Source organism: Scyliorhinus torazame, chromosome 10 (assembly GCF_047496885.1).
Source record: "Scyliorhinus torazame isolate Kashiwa2021f chromosome 10, sScyTor2.1, whole genome shotgun sequence".
Lineage (NCBI taxonomy): Eukaryota > Metazoa > Chordata > Chondrichthyes > Carcharhiniformes > Scyliorhinidae > Scyliorhinus > Scyliorhinus torazame.
In genome coordinates, this window is record NC_092716.1 from 52,015,385 (window position 1) to 52,030,197 (window position 14,813).

The following is a 14,813-nucleotide window of genomic DNA, read 5'->3' on the forward strand; positions in this document are numbered from 1 at the left end:
GTTTAAGGATAAGTTGGCGTCGCTGATGGTGGGAAAGTTTGAAGATGCAATAGGTAGGGGCGTCTTGCCTTAGACGTTAGGGCAGGCTTTGATTTCCCTGCTGTTAAAGAAGGATAAGGGCCTGGTGGAGTGTGGGTGAAGGATGTTTCTTCGGGGATGATTCACGTGCTTGGAGGAGTGAAATGAAATGAAAATGAAAATCGCTTGTCACGAGTAGGCTTCAATGAAGTTACTGTGAAAAGCCCCTAGTCGCCACATTCCGGCGCCTGTTCGGGGAGGCTGTTACGGGAATTGAACCGTGCTGCTGGCCTGCCTTGGTCTGCTTTCAAAGCCAGCGATTTAGCCCTGTGCTAAACAGCAGTTGGGAGGGAAGTATGGGTTGGCGCAGGGAGAAGGGTTTAGATATCTGCAGGTTCGAGATTTTGCAAAGAAGGTCTTCCCTTGTTTTCGTTTTATGAGTCTATGTTTTAGGTTTTATATTGTTTTGGTTCTGTTTTTGTTTTCTTTCTTTGTATGGTGAAAATGATGAAAGTGTAGCGAATAAAATATATTTTTCAAAACCTTTGAGGGGCATGGCCTCCAATGCCTTATTCTCTTATTAATAATGCTTTAAATATCCAGGTACTTGCAGTAAGCAAACACATGCAATCTTTCCCCATTTTCTACATCTGTCAAAGTGCACATCATCCACATGCACAAAAGTTTCACATTTCCTTATTTTTACCCACAGTATATTCCGCCTATTGTTCTTTAGTCCATCCACTTAATTTCACCTGAAAGCTCAACATTTACGATCTAGCTACACAGTTTAGCATCAAAATTCAAACCTTAACAGAACCTTCCTCCATTTATTTAAAAAAAAAAAATTTAGAGTACCCAATTCATTTTTTCCAATGAAGGGGTCATTTAGTGTGGCCAATCCACCTACCCTGCATACCTTTGGGTTGTGGGGGTGAAACCCACGCAAACACGGGAAACATGTGCAAACTCCACACGGACAGTGACCCAGGGCCGGGATCGATCCTGGGACCTCAGCGCCGTGAGGCAGCAGTGCTAACTCAGTGCAATCAAAGTGTTCCACCATAGACCTTTATAGACCTTTGCAGAGTATCAACAGACATTGGATGGAATTTTCAATTTTGGAGACTTAGTCGGGTGGCGGGCAGGAAGGTTTGCATGATCCCCACTGGGCGACTGGGTGGGTGAACACTTGCAATCTTATTAATTATGCATCAGCAAGGAGCTTCGCGATTCTCATGGTGGGGAGGATAGGAATTTGCCCACCCTGCACTTCAGGTCGCAGGTCCTGGGACCGTTTTTAAAAGTCAACTGGCAACAGGCCCTCTTTCTCTTCACCTGGATCAGAGCAATTACAAAGGCAGAATTGCCTGCATTATTGACATCTCAGTGAATGGGTGAGTATATTAGGTAGCACAGTGGTTAGCACCGTTGCTTCACAGCGCCAGGATCCCAGGTTCGATTCCCGCTTGGGTCACTGTCTGTGGGGAGTCTGCACGTTCTCCCCATGTTTGCGTGGGTTTCCTCTGGATGCGCCGATTTCTTCCCATAAGTCCTGAAAGATGTGCTTGTTAGGCGAATTGGACACTCTGAATTCTCCCAAGTGTATCCGAACAGGCGCCGGAATGTGGTGACTAGGGAATTTTCACAATAACTTCATTGCAGTGTTAATGTAAGCCTACTTGTGACAATAAAAGGTTATTATTATTATATTATCATGTCCTTTATAGCTTTTCCTCCATCTCAAAGTCAGCAGGCAAGTGCTAAGCCCTTCACCTGGCCTCCGCCCAGACATAGAAACCTCGCCCCACCTCTTCCAGGTAAAGCTTTTTAAAAATAAATTTAAAGCGCCCAATTATTTTTTTCCAATTAAGGGGCAATTAGAGTGGCCAATCCACCTACCCTGCACATCTTTTGGGTTGTGGGGGTGAGACCCATGGAGAATGTGCAAACTCCACAGGGATAGTGACCTGGGGCCGGGATTGAACTGGGGTCCTCGGTGGCATGAAGCAGCAGTGCTAACCACTGCGCCACCGTGCCACCCAATTTTTTAATATTTCTATTGTCTATTGTGGTATTCTGTAAAGCAGGTTGTGGCTGTGGGCGTGTGTATGACTAATTTAATGAAGCTGATGACTGAGTGTTTACAAAGTATCTTAACAATATAATTTAACATTATATCAACAGCTGTCACTGTTCCCTCACCAGTACCCGGAGTTCTTTCCCCCCAGGAACCCACTGTTAACACAACCGACTCCTAAGAGGTTCCTAATGAAATCAAAGCAGCTGTCCCAGTGTACATACAGGCTCGCCCAAAACCCGAATCAGTTTGGAGTACAGCAGAGGTAGAAAAATGGATTTGAGATAAGGAAACAGAACCTACTCTGGGAATTAAATCCTCTTCTGTTACAAGGATGTAATCTGATCCACTGAATAGGAGATACGTACCTGTTTTGTTCTTTCTCGCAACTTTTTGTCTTCATAATGAGGGTGATTTGTTATGGTTCTCCCAGTGCACAACTTGACCCCTGCTAATAGCTGCATACTTCCAGCGAACACTGCATTTTTAGAAGTTTTTGACCTTTGGGGAAAGAAAGGAAAACAGCCAACAATATACTAACCACTGGTATACAGGTTTATTTATACGCCAGCATTCTTTGCTAACTTTATTTAAAAATGAACAGAAGTTAAATTCTTCAAACAAAATGGCAGCAGGAAGCATCTCCCTGATGCCACCAGAAATACTATTGTTAAAGCACACACTTCGAAAACTAGAATCAAAATAGGAAACACAGTACTGAGGTTGCCTGTATATTGGGACATCAACGTGGATATTTTGCATCTGGTAAACTGGCAGCAACTGGAGACGATGAAACTGAGAACAGATGGTGGTGTACTGGCACCATGGCAGTATGAAGGCGGATACCCACTCCCGGTGGCTGTCAAGGTGGCAGTCGCCTGAACGTTTATGCCTCTGAGTCTTTCCAGAGGCCGAGCAGGAACTGTCTGGGATCTCTCAGACATCCGCACACAATTGCATCCGCGCAGTCACGGATATCCTATGCTCCCGGGCTGCGGACCCGGGCTGCGGACTATATATTTTTAAAATTCTCCTTTTTCAGATTTTCTCCCAAATTTACACCCACCAACAATAAACAATAATCAATAACGAGTGCAATGTCAATCCCCATATCAATAACAACAATCCCATCCTCCCACCAAACCCCCAAAGAGCAGCCCGCATGTTAACATAAACAAATAACAAAAAGGAATCGGGAATCACCCATAGTCACCATTAACACATACAGTCCCCCTCCCCCCCAACTCTCCCAACCACCCCTTAATGTTTGATGTAATCCAATTCTCGAAAGTGCATAATGAATAACGCCCATGAATTGTAGAACCGCTGCATCCTTCCCCTCAGTTCAAATTTTACCTTCTCAAGAGTCAAGAATTCCAGCAAGTCCCCATGCCATGCCACGGCACAGGGTGGAGAGGTTGATCTCCATCCCAACAGGATCTGCCTTAGGGCGATCAACGAGGCGAAGGCTACAACATCTGCCTCCGCACCCGTTTCCAACCCCGGCTGGTCCGACATCCCGAATTTGGCCTTCCGAGGGCCCGGGTCCAGTTTCACGTGCATCACTTTAGAGATTGCCCTAAAAACCTCCTTCCAGCAATCCTCCAGCTTTGGACAGGACCAAAACATATGAATATGGTTTGCGGGGCCCCCCTCGCAATGTTTACACACATCGTCTACCCCCTCAAATAGCTGGCTCATCCTCGTCCTTGTGAGGCGTGCACTGTATACCACCTTCAGCTGTATCAGCCCTACCTCGCGCACGAGGTGGAGGCGTGGCTGCGGACTATATAAACTTCAGTCTGGACCAGGCACACCAGGATGCCTGGGCATCAGGATTTGCCACCATTGCTATCATGCCTTTGGTCCAGGGGATGATCTAAGGAGCACATGTCCCCCTACGAGCACCAGCTCATCAGAGGATGCCCTTCATCAATTGGAAGTGATTCCACTCCCTGACTGTGCATTTGTTGGGTGACCACCAGTTGCACATCATGCACTTCTGCGCCAAATATCCAGGCAGCACACATGATGCATACATTGTGGTAAATTCAGCGTTCCTGACACCTTCGAGGCACTCCCTCAGGCAAGGGGTAGGCTCTTGGGAAACAAGGGTTACTTGCTGAGGTCTTGGCTAATGATGCCTGTCCGGATGCCCCAGACCTCTGGGACTGGCCTAGGTCAGTCAGTGCCTGGCCAATGCTCTCGATGCCCTCAGCCATGACCTTTTGCGAATAGGCCAAGCACTGAAGTGCCACAGCAAGGTCCGTGTGGGCCTGGTACATGTTTGCCTGTGACTGGGCTCCCTTGCCGAGCCTCAGCCATCGACTGTACAGATTGCCCCAAGCCTTGGATGTCTTCACCCATGGCTCTGATTTCTTAACCCAAGACTTCCATTGCGGGTGCCATCAGTCAGTGTTGGCCTGGGTACCATGCATTGTCGGCTCGATCTCCTGCACCTGAAGGTGGTTGGGTTGGACTCCTCCAGTTGTACCTGCAGGTCTGGAACGTTGCTGACACACCCTCATGTAAATCCTAGCTGTGCATCTGCATCTCCAGAAGCACAAAACCTTTCAGGACTGCAGATGCTTCCTCGAATCGGGCAGCCCTCCGATTGTCCGCTCCCTCGTGTGTCTCTACCTCCACCTGATATCCTGCAGCATGTATGACATGTGCACCAGAAGGTGACCCAGGAGGCTCATCGCTAAAATGCCCCAGCAAGGTGATAGCATCTAAGATGGTGGAGGGTGTAGGTGAGAGAAATGACCAAAAGTCAGTCTTTCCCGGACTGGTGCTCCGGGGTGAGGCATCTGGCTGGGGACGAGGTAGCCCAGATAGGCCTGTACAGTCTGATGGTAATCCTGCAAGACAAAAGACAAGAGACAGTGAGATCTTGGAAAGGAGTGGTCTGGGGAGAGGGGTGACTCACTTGCTATAGGGACATCATTTTGCATTGGCAGCTCACTAGATTGTCGCATGTCGACCTCCACATCCAAGATGGCCCTCTCCTGCACCTCCCTGTCTACTTCCAGTACCCTCTGCTCCGCGGGGGTGAGAGCCCTGAGGTCCGGTACGCCAACTCTGGTCTTCTCCCGCTCTCGTCTATTATGGGCTGCCTTTCCCAAGGGGACGCATAAAGGACATGGTGAGATGCAATTAGACGAGTTACACGCGGGGAGGTCTGTAGTTTGTGGGTTGGTGGGCAAGGCACCTGGCCAAAGAGGTCAATACAGGTGTTGGGCTTTGGTGCAGGGTGGGATGTGAGATAGATGCAGGCAGGTTAGTTTTGACTGGCCTCTAGGGGAGGCGGGTGTGATGTGAGGAGTGAGGGACAGGAGTGATGCCAGGGGAACAGAGGTGGTGACTCAGCTAAGCTGTCCTAAGGAGGTCATTCACCTTCTTTCTGCACTGTTCCAGTCCGCCTGGTGAGGCTGCTGCATTCACCACCTCGATCACATTCTTCCCAGGCCCACTTAGCAATAGCAGGCTGGAACCTCCAGCCCACCCTGGGGAAAGAGGGTGTCCCACTGCATCCAGCATCCTCTCAAGGTCTGGGTCCAGGACCCGGGGGGGGGCTGGTCTCCTTGCTGCCATCTTCTTGGTCGAATGAGAGTGTATGGGGAGTGGAGTGCTTAAAAGAAGTTCTAGCTTCTCAAGCTCTCCAGCACCAATTCCAGCCCCATCGAATCTGACACCGGTGGGAATGAGAATTGTTCTAGATTCACATGGGTAAAGTGCTGGCCCATTAGCATGTCCTGAATTGCTCCACAAATCGCGGCCCCAATGGGAACACGAACTGCATGCAATTCAATTCCGGCGTCAATCGTTCCTCCCAAATGGAAAATCTTGCCCAGTATTTAATAGACTGTTGTCTTAATCTGGACAATCAAAACCAATTAACTGTAAAAGCACAAACTTAAAAGCACAAAATACAAGTTATGATTTGTTATGGATAAGAAATTTTTAACAACATTAAAATTAAAAATTCAAATGCCATTTTAGAGGTGAAAATTATTTAACTTACTTGATCCAGTTCATTAATTCAACTGTATCAGGATCATAAAATTCCCTCAGTTCTGACAGTTCAGTCATTATCTTTGGCCAGAACTACAAGAACAAGAGAACCAAAGTTACAAATATAATGTTTCTGTTCACAACTCCCATCTTACTAGCCTATACCTCCAGCTGAAAAAAAGCAGATGTGGTAACAAAAGAAAGCCTCTGGGAATGCCACTATCTGACATGCTCATAGGGATTAGGGTTATCAGAGGATTGAGGTTTGATCAATGTGAAACAAACCACTGCAATGTATTCATACACATTGATGCAGTAGCCACTGGAGGCAACAACCCAGCAGCCACTTCCAATATGGGGAAAACGCACACGTCTCTTCAGCTGATTTCACTTATGCACACTACATTGGTAACATACCAAGTACTTATACCACACACAAATATACATCCACACACACATACACACTATATAATTAACAAAATCCTACCGAAAACAAGGCAATGTAACAAAGTTAATTCAGAAAATGCAGTGTTATATGCTCATAGTAGATCACTTATTAATATGTTGACAATTTACTTAGATAGGACAGAACTGAAATTGCAGATGAACAAACCAATATTTACTTTTTCAAAATTTTTTATATTGCGTTTTTGGTGTACAAAACAAATAGAAATATGTACAAACAGTGTGAGTAATGCAAGAGAGTATATAAGGAGTAATACTAGAATTATTTACATCAAGATTGTTTTAAGGACCATTCCTTTACTTTTACACCTTCCTTGTAGTGTTTGCCGTAGTAATTGTGGTCCACTGTATTTCGCTCCCCACTGGGTTTCCCTCAGCTTTTCTTCCCTCTGGTTCCAACTATTGTTACCCCTGCCCCCCAGTGTCTCCTGGTTCCTCTGCTGGGCTGGGTTGAGTCCCTTGTGTACCGCCCCCCCCTCCCCTCCCCCCTCCCTACCTTACTGTGTCTCAGCTACCCTCCCCTGATCTTCGGCTTCCTAGTTGTTGGCTACAAACAGGTCTTGGACTAAACGAGTGAATGGCTCCTATATTTTGTAGAAGCCCTCCTCCGACCCTCGGGTGGCAAATTTGATTTTCTCCATTTGGAGAAATTCCGACAGGTCGGACAGCCAGTTTGCAGCTTCGGGTGGTGCTGCTGATTCTCCTCCGGGCGATCAGGGAGGCAAAGGCAAGGGCGTCGGCCCTCCTCCCCATGAAGAGATGATATCTTGAAGACTGCCTCTTTCGGGCATGGCTTCACCCCATCCCCACCACTTTGGACATTGCCTCGAAGAAGGCTGTCCAGAACCCAGCAAGTCTGGACCAAGACCAAAACATGTGGGCGTGGTTGGCCGGGCTTCCTTGGCACCATTCACATCTGCCGTCCACCTCCGGGAAGAACCTACTCATTCGGGTTCTGGCTAAGTCGGCTCTATGTACCATCTTTAGTTGCATTAGGCCTTGCGCATGTGGAAGTGGAGTTGACCCTATGTAGTGCTTCGATCCAGAGTCTCCACCCTCTTTCAAAACCCAGGTCTTCCACCCATTTCCTCCTCGTCACGTCCAGTTTGGTGTCAGCCCTCTTTATCAGTCATCTGTACATCTCGCTACAGTTCCCTCTGCCTAGAATGTCTGTGTCCAGTAGTTCTTCTAATAGTGTCCGTTGCAGTGGTCGTGGGTATGTCCTTGTCTCCTTTCGTGTGAAGTTTATAAGCTGCAGGTACCCGAGTTTGTTGCCCCCTGCTATTAAAACTCTCTCTGTCACTTCATCCAGTGTTGTGACCCTACCGTTGGTGTATAGGTCTCTAAAAGTCAATGTTACCCCCATCCCGTCTCCATCTTTTAAAGGTGGCGTCCGTGAGTGCTGGCATGAACCTGTGGTTATTGCAGATGGGAGCCTTTTCGGATATTTTGGTCAGGCCAAATTGCTGTCGTAACTGTTTCCAGGACTGGAGGGTGGCTATCACCACTGGGCTGCTTGAGTGTTTTTTGGCTGGGGATGGGAGTGCTGCTATGGTGAGGGCCCGGAGAGAGGTCCCCTTGCAGGAGGCCTCCTCCGCGTGCACCTACTCGGCTGCTGGCTCCTTTATCCATCCCATTACTCTTTCTGCTGTTGCTGCCCAGTGGTAGAATTGTAGGTTTGGGAGGGCTAGCCCTCACTCTGGATCTTGTTTTCTGTAGGACCTTCTTTGGAATCCGTGCATTCTTCCCCCCGCCCCCCCCAATACGAATGCCAAATTAGTTTGTTCAGGAGTTGAAGAAGGCCTTGGGGATATAGATCGGGATGGATCTAAGTAGGAAGGGGTACCTGGGCACCACGTTCATTTTGATCGTCTGCACTCTCCTTGTCAGGGAGTGTGGGAGTGTGTTCCATCTTCGAGGCAATGTCCAAAGTGGTGGGGATGAGGGTGGAGCAATGCCCGTAAGTGGCAGTCTTCGGGTATCAGACCAGCCAGACGTGTTCATGCGGACCCCTTTACCTCCCTGATCGCCTACCGTAGAATCCTGCTCAGCTGGCGGTCAGATGCACCACCTAAAGCTGCAAACTGGCTGTCCGACCTATCGGAATTTCCCCAAATGGAGAAAATCAAATTCGCCATCCATGGATCGGAAGGTGGCTTCCTCAAAACATGGGAGCCATTCATCCGATTGTTCTGGGACGTGTTTGTGGCCAACAACTATGTAGCGAGGAGCTAGGAAGAGGTAGCTGACACTATAGAAGAGGGAGAGAGGGAAGACCCGGGAAACAAGAAGGGGTAGCCAAACCCAACGAGAAAAAGGGTGTAGCATGGAAGAAGGGAGGACGGTGGGGGAGGGGTAGGGGAAACAATAGAGGGGTACCAAAAGGGCGAAAAAAGAGGGGATCACAAACAGGGTAGAAAGCACAGGGGAGGACAACGACCACCACAAATACAGCAAGGCAAAAGGAGGAAAAAAGAACGGGAAAAAGGAATGCTCCATGGCCAAAGCTCATGCAAATAGTAATAAAAAGCTGACCAAAATGTGAATAACATTAGGGGCACCACCCAGGAGCTTTTTGTAAAAAAAAAAAACATTTCTCATTATTTGTTTGTTCTTTTTTGTTTTTTGTGTATATTTGTACTTGTACCATGTACAACAAAACCCAATAAAAACATTAAAAAAAAAAAAAGGTTGTAGCCCGAGAAGGCTCCAAACTCTTTCAAGAGTGCCATGATTCCTTCCATACTGTTCAGCGGGTCCAAGATGTAGAGGAGCAGGTCATCTGCATAGAGCAAGACACACCAACATTTACAACAGATATAATGTGGTTGTCGGCTGCATAACTACACATTAAAACAGTAGACTGAGTGGTCACGTGAGAACGTGATGATGATGCGGCTGCATAAGAGGTCATTCGGCGAGAGCGTGTGAGTTATCCTCGGGATCTTGGGCAGAGCACAAGAATTGCATGTAGCTGTTGAGTTTAGGAATAAACTACCTTTGCTGGAAGTCCTCGATGTCAGTGATTTGAGGAACCCACAACATTCTACATGGTGTCAAGAGTTGGCAACATGGCACAAGGACTTTGCCGCATCAATCCACTCGGCATTGATGAAGTATTGCAGGTAGTTTTGAAAAGTGTCAGGAGTGGTGTATTTACTGCATACTGCACTCTCTGACAAGTCAAAAACTTACAGGTTTTACCCTATTAAACTTTGCAGGCCCCAAAACCATCGAACAATTTGAGTAGTTTGTTTTCCAGACAGAGGAGGAAAAAGACCCCAGGATAATCCTGAAACAATTAAAGAACATCTGCTTCCCAGTAAAAAACCTAACCTTTGATAGACATGTGTTCAATTCCACAAACCAGGAAGCAGACGAGTCAACAAAATCCTACAAGGCCCTCTAAAAATACTGGCAAAGAAATAAGAGTTCAGAACTCTCACTGAAGACCTCATCAGAGATCAAGTAGTTTGTAGAATATAGTGTGATTTAGTTCACAAGGAACGGATGCGAGAAAAAGACAAATTCCAAGCAACCATCAGTATCTGTATGTTGAATAACCAATTTGAGAAATGAAGCAGAGATTTTAGGTGGGAAACAGAGGTATTCCCAGTACAGGGGGGCGTCCAGCTCCAACTACAGTGGTCAGCACCCATCAAACAGGACAGCTTGTTTTGCACATGGTAAAAGATGCAAGAAATGGAACCACTTTGCTAAATGCTGCAGATCCAAACTATCAGGCCTCCCCTGTCATCAGCAGCAGCAGCCCCATCCTCCAGTAGTAAGAACATCAGTAAGGTGAATGAATTGGAGTTCAATCAAAGCACTGAAGCTACAGAGCCTCCAACACTCTATTGCAAGTGTTGATAACGCCACAGAAAAGAGTAAGATCTTCACCACTCTTGACATAATTAACACTAATGCCAGACTTAAAGCCAAGATTGACACTGGAAGGATAATGTACTATCTAGACAAAGGTTCTGATCAATCATGTTTTTCTTCAATGTTCCAGCAGAAAACAAGGACCATAAATGGTGTATTTAACATCGCCTTCATCAGGCAGAAGGAAAGGTAGAGAAGAGTGAGACGTCGGCGCCCTGCTTGGTAAAGGGATGTGCATCACCTGGACCCCCCCACTAAGGATATAGGGACGAAGGTGTGCTGAGTGTAGGTGGCTCATAAGATGAAGGGTGTACAGGAGACACACGTCATTCCTCCAGAAAGTCAGTGTCGTTGATGCCTCAACATGTCTAGGGATCTGGTGGATCACGTCTGCCACATTATCCAAGAGTTGCCGTCGCGGGGACTGGGAGGACATTCTCCGACAGTAGCTCTAGAGGTCAACGCTGTTCTTAACCTCTATGCAAGTGGTTCCTTCCAGGGTTGCAAGAAGGATCTCTCCGGTATCTCTGAAGCTTCCACTCTTAGGTACATACAGGAGGTGATGGCTGTCCTCTTTGCCAAGGTGAATGATTAAGTGCACTTTGCCAAAGATCAAGCTAGCCAGACAGCCCGAGAACTGGGATTTGCTGCTGTTTCAGGATTCCCAAAGGTACAGGATGATATTCACGGCACTCATGCGGCTCGAAGAGATCCCTGACAAGAGCCAGTGCAATTTATAAACAGGAAAGTTTTGTATTTGATCAACGTATAACTGGTCTGTAACCACCAGAAGCACAATCATGCAAATATCACAGAATCCCTACAGTGCAGAAGGAGGCCATTCGGCCCGAGTCTGCACCAACCCTCTGACAACACTCCACCCGAGTGCACTTCCCCACCTTATCCCAATAACCCATTAACCTAACCTAATATGTGCAAGATACCCAAGAAACTGCCTTGACACTTATATCTTGAGTAAACTGACATCTTTGAGGGTCCAAACCATAACCACAGTTTGTTCTTTTTTTTTTGTGTATATTTGTACCCCAATGACTTTGAGCCCCATCCCCAATGACGTCAATGCCCTCCTGACCCTGCCCATCCTCAGCTCACACAATGCAAGGCACAGAAACCCGAAATAACTGCTTGCCAGACTGCTGTAGTGCTCCTTAATGTATGACCACATCAAGCTTGCACTGTTGGCAGCATGATGATGGAGACGGTCAATATTGCGATATCGGTGTCTTGAGGCGAGCAAACATGAACTGTCTGATGAGCAATGGGATGGGGAAATCAGCTGATGATATGACTGCAGCACAGCAGGCCCAGCAGGACAGAATGAGCCAGCAAAAGTCCAGTGCAGGAGTATATACACCAATGAAGTGGAATGTCCAGTCCAAGTCTAATATCAGTGGCATTGTTAGCAACTGTCTGGCAGGATTCTGTTCTTTAATTGTCCTGAAGAGACTTTCTGAAGGCCAGTGAAGAGCGATGGGGGATAACAGTTACTCACCGATTATAACTGTCTGCAGGTGGCTACCAACTATTATGTCAGACCAGCATATGTTCTCTGAAGAACAGAATTTTGACTGGAGAATGTGGTAGAGGTACATTCTTTTTTTAGATTTTCTTCATCAGTTGTTTGCAATCCATGGCAACTTAGATGGCTTTTGTCTGCACTTTTTCTTCACAAAATCATCAATATCATTGGAGGTAAATCCTGGAGTGCGGTGGCCTGTTTTGAGTCTTCTGCTGTGGGTCAGATGCCCTCTTCTTGGTCTACACAGCTGAAGTTGATGGAGCCACAGGCAGAGCAGATTTGGACAATCATGGAGCCATCTGGGTGGATGGCCTGGGGCTGTCCAGCTGCTGACCCTCGTCCCTATGGGTTCCCAAGGCCCCTGGCTGACTCCTCGAAGAGAAACGGCACCTGGAGGGAGATCAAAGTCCCCTAGCCCCCTTTTGCGTAGCCATTGTGGATGCCATCAATGCCTATCGATGGGAGTGTAACTCCTGCAGTAGCATAGGCACAATTTCTTGGGCCAATATCTCCATAGCAGCCACCACCCTACGAGTGTTGACCTCAGTGCATTGGCATGCCGACTGTAGAAGCCAGCTATTTTCGATAGGTAAAAGATAGCTATTTCGCATTAAGTCCCTAGTCTATAAAATACCATTTTAAAACTCACTCATAACCTCAGGTCATTTGAAAACACATAGTCAGCATGCAAAACATAGCTTCAACAGAACACAGAAACAGATAGATTAAAACAGCATTCTGATTCAGCTAACAAATACATTTGCAAGATAAAGTGACCAAAGACAGGGCAGGGTCCATGACAACAGCATAGAACCTAAAGGACCCATTGTCTTAACAGTCAAGTCAGCAATAATCCAGTTCAGGCTGCTTGTGAAAACGGCACTGAATCGCATTCCACAGCACATAGAAGAATTAATTAATGAACCATTTCAAGTTAATGTTGCACATTATAGACAGACAGCTAAACATCGAATCAAACTTCTAACCCAAACCAATTAGGATTACATAGATGGCTAAAGACTGATGTGATTTAGTCTAACTGTGATAGTTCGTACGGCCATATTCCATTCCGGAATCAATCTATACTTCGATTTAACTATTCGGTGTCTCTCTGTCTTTCATATTTCACTTTCTAACTCTTGAATTATTGCAAGCTGTTTGCCGTGAGCAAGAAAATCACTTCTGTATTATTTGAAAGTTATATTGTCTACAAAATTGCTTCTTCTTGAGTCCTTTTGCTAGCTGGACTTATTAGAGAATAAAATTTAAATGATTCTCAATTGTAATCAATAGAGACAAATAAAACCATTCTTATTTGCACCTGAGAAGCGTTAACTCCAATTTCTACTGTGTTTTAGTGTTCGCAAGTGCCACTAAATCCGCATGGTAGATCTCCACAACTGGTGTAGTTTGGCAAAAAGGAGAGGAGCCAGCCAGGAAGAAATCAGAAGACCAAAGAAAGGCCAGAAGGACGGAAGACCCAAAGAAAAACGGCTAGACTGGGGTAAGAAATCACCCATTAAAAGCCTTAAAGCCGCATCAAGCAGTGCTTCGACCCGTTAGAAAGGACCTTTTTATAGACTGTTAATTCAATCAGGTGCCGGTCGTTGAAACTAAAATAAAACGGGACTGAAAAAATAGTCACGGTAGTGTACACAGATACACAAACGTAGTTGACGACCAAAAAATTGGGTGTAAGGCTGAGTTTATGGCGGACATGACTCCTAAAATAGATTCAGGACCTTCAAATGGTAGAGAACTACATCCCACAACGTCCAAGGGAGGTCGCGCTGTACCGGATGTCTCTATTGATGATATATTGGATGATCTTAGATCTTTGATTCGTAGACAATTTGGGCTGTCTGAAAGTTGCCACAAAAATTAAATCGAAATGTGATATCCCCAAAGGACAGTGGTCCCTTGATAATATCAAGAAGGCATGGGGAAAAACCACTTGCTTAAACGGTGGAAAACGTATGAAATGGTCTTTTGCAGTAATGGCACAGCTCCAAAAACATCAAGAGACAATTGCAAAAACTAAATTCGATCATGACCTTAAGTCCACTAAAGACCAACTAGCAGCAGTTGTTGAAGAATTACGAGATGCAAAATCTAAACTTGAACAATGTGATCAGAGTAAAACATTATTGGAAAATGAAACCTTTAAAATTCAACAACAATCATTTCAAATTGATGAACTCCAAAAGAAAAATACTGACTCATAATCCAAACTTCAACAGTTAATATCAGAAAATAATTGTCTTAAAAGTCAAAATTGTCAGTTACTTGAGGAAAAATGTATTTTGGAAAGTGACATGGACACCATGAAATGTCATAACAAATTACTGACAGACAAATTAACAGCACAAAAGCCTTCAAATCGGTCTTTAAAAAATCAGCTGAACTCTCCAAAGCAAACAGCTCCACCAATGGGAAGAGTTGAAATGATTTTAACTAAGGCCCTAGATACACCAACTACATCTAAAACAAATCCTACATTATTGCAAGCTGCTACTGACATGAAAACAATGAATACACTGATCAAGGTTCCACAGGGGGAGTATGGCCAAATGAACGATCTGTCAAGGACACTTTTACCCCAGAACAAACCGTTATCTTACTCTGAGACCAACCACGAAATGCTGCTGGCCCCAATCCAAAAGCCTCTCATGGCAGCTTTAATAGACTGAGATTTTTAAAGAAGAAAAGCTTGTTCGGTTAAGCGACGAACCTAATGGCAAACAAAGTGTAATACAACTTAACCCATTAAGCACCAAACAGCTTGGAGTTGAAGTGATAAAGACAACAGCC

The 14,813-nt window shown here is 45.8% G+C and overlaps 1 protein-coding gene across 5 annotated transcripts in view; it reads right to left on the bottom strand.

The window, feature by feature from the left end:
* The window catches only part of dpy19l3 (dpy-19 like C-mannosyltransferase 3), a 162,316-nt gene that overhangs the window by 18,038 nt on the left and 129,465 nt on the right, over nt 1–14,813 (bottom strand). For 4 of the 5 annotated variants that reach the window (XM_072518120.1, XM_072518121.1, XM_072518119.1 and 1 more), the window contains 2 exons: nt 6,123–6,205; nt 2,467–2,599 (listed from right to left, as the gene is read on the bottom strand). In XM_072518120.1, coding sequence (XP_072374221.1) covers nt 2,467–2,599; nt 6,123–6,205 — 216 coding nt within the window. Of the gene's footprint in view, nt 1–2,466; nt 2,600–4,596; nt 4,960–6,122; nt 6,206–14,813 lie in introns of those variants that run through there. The other variant, XM_072518122.1, reaches the window with a different exon arrangement.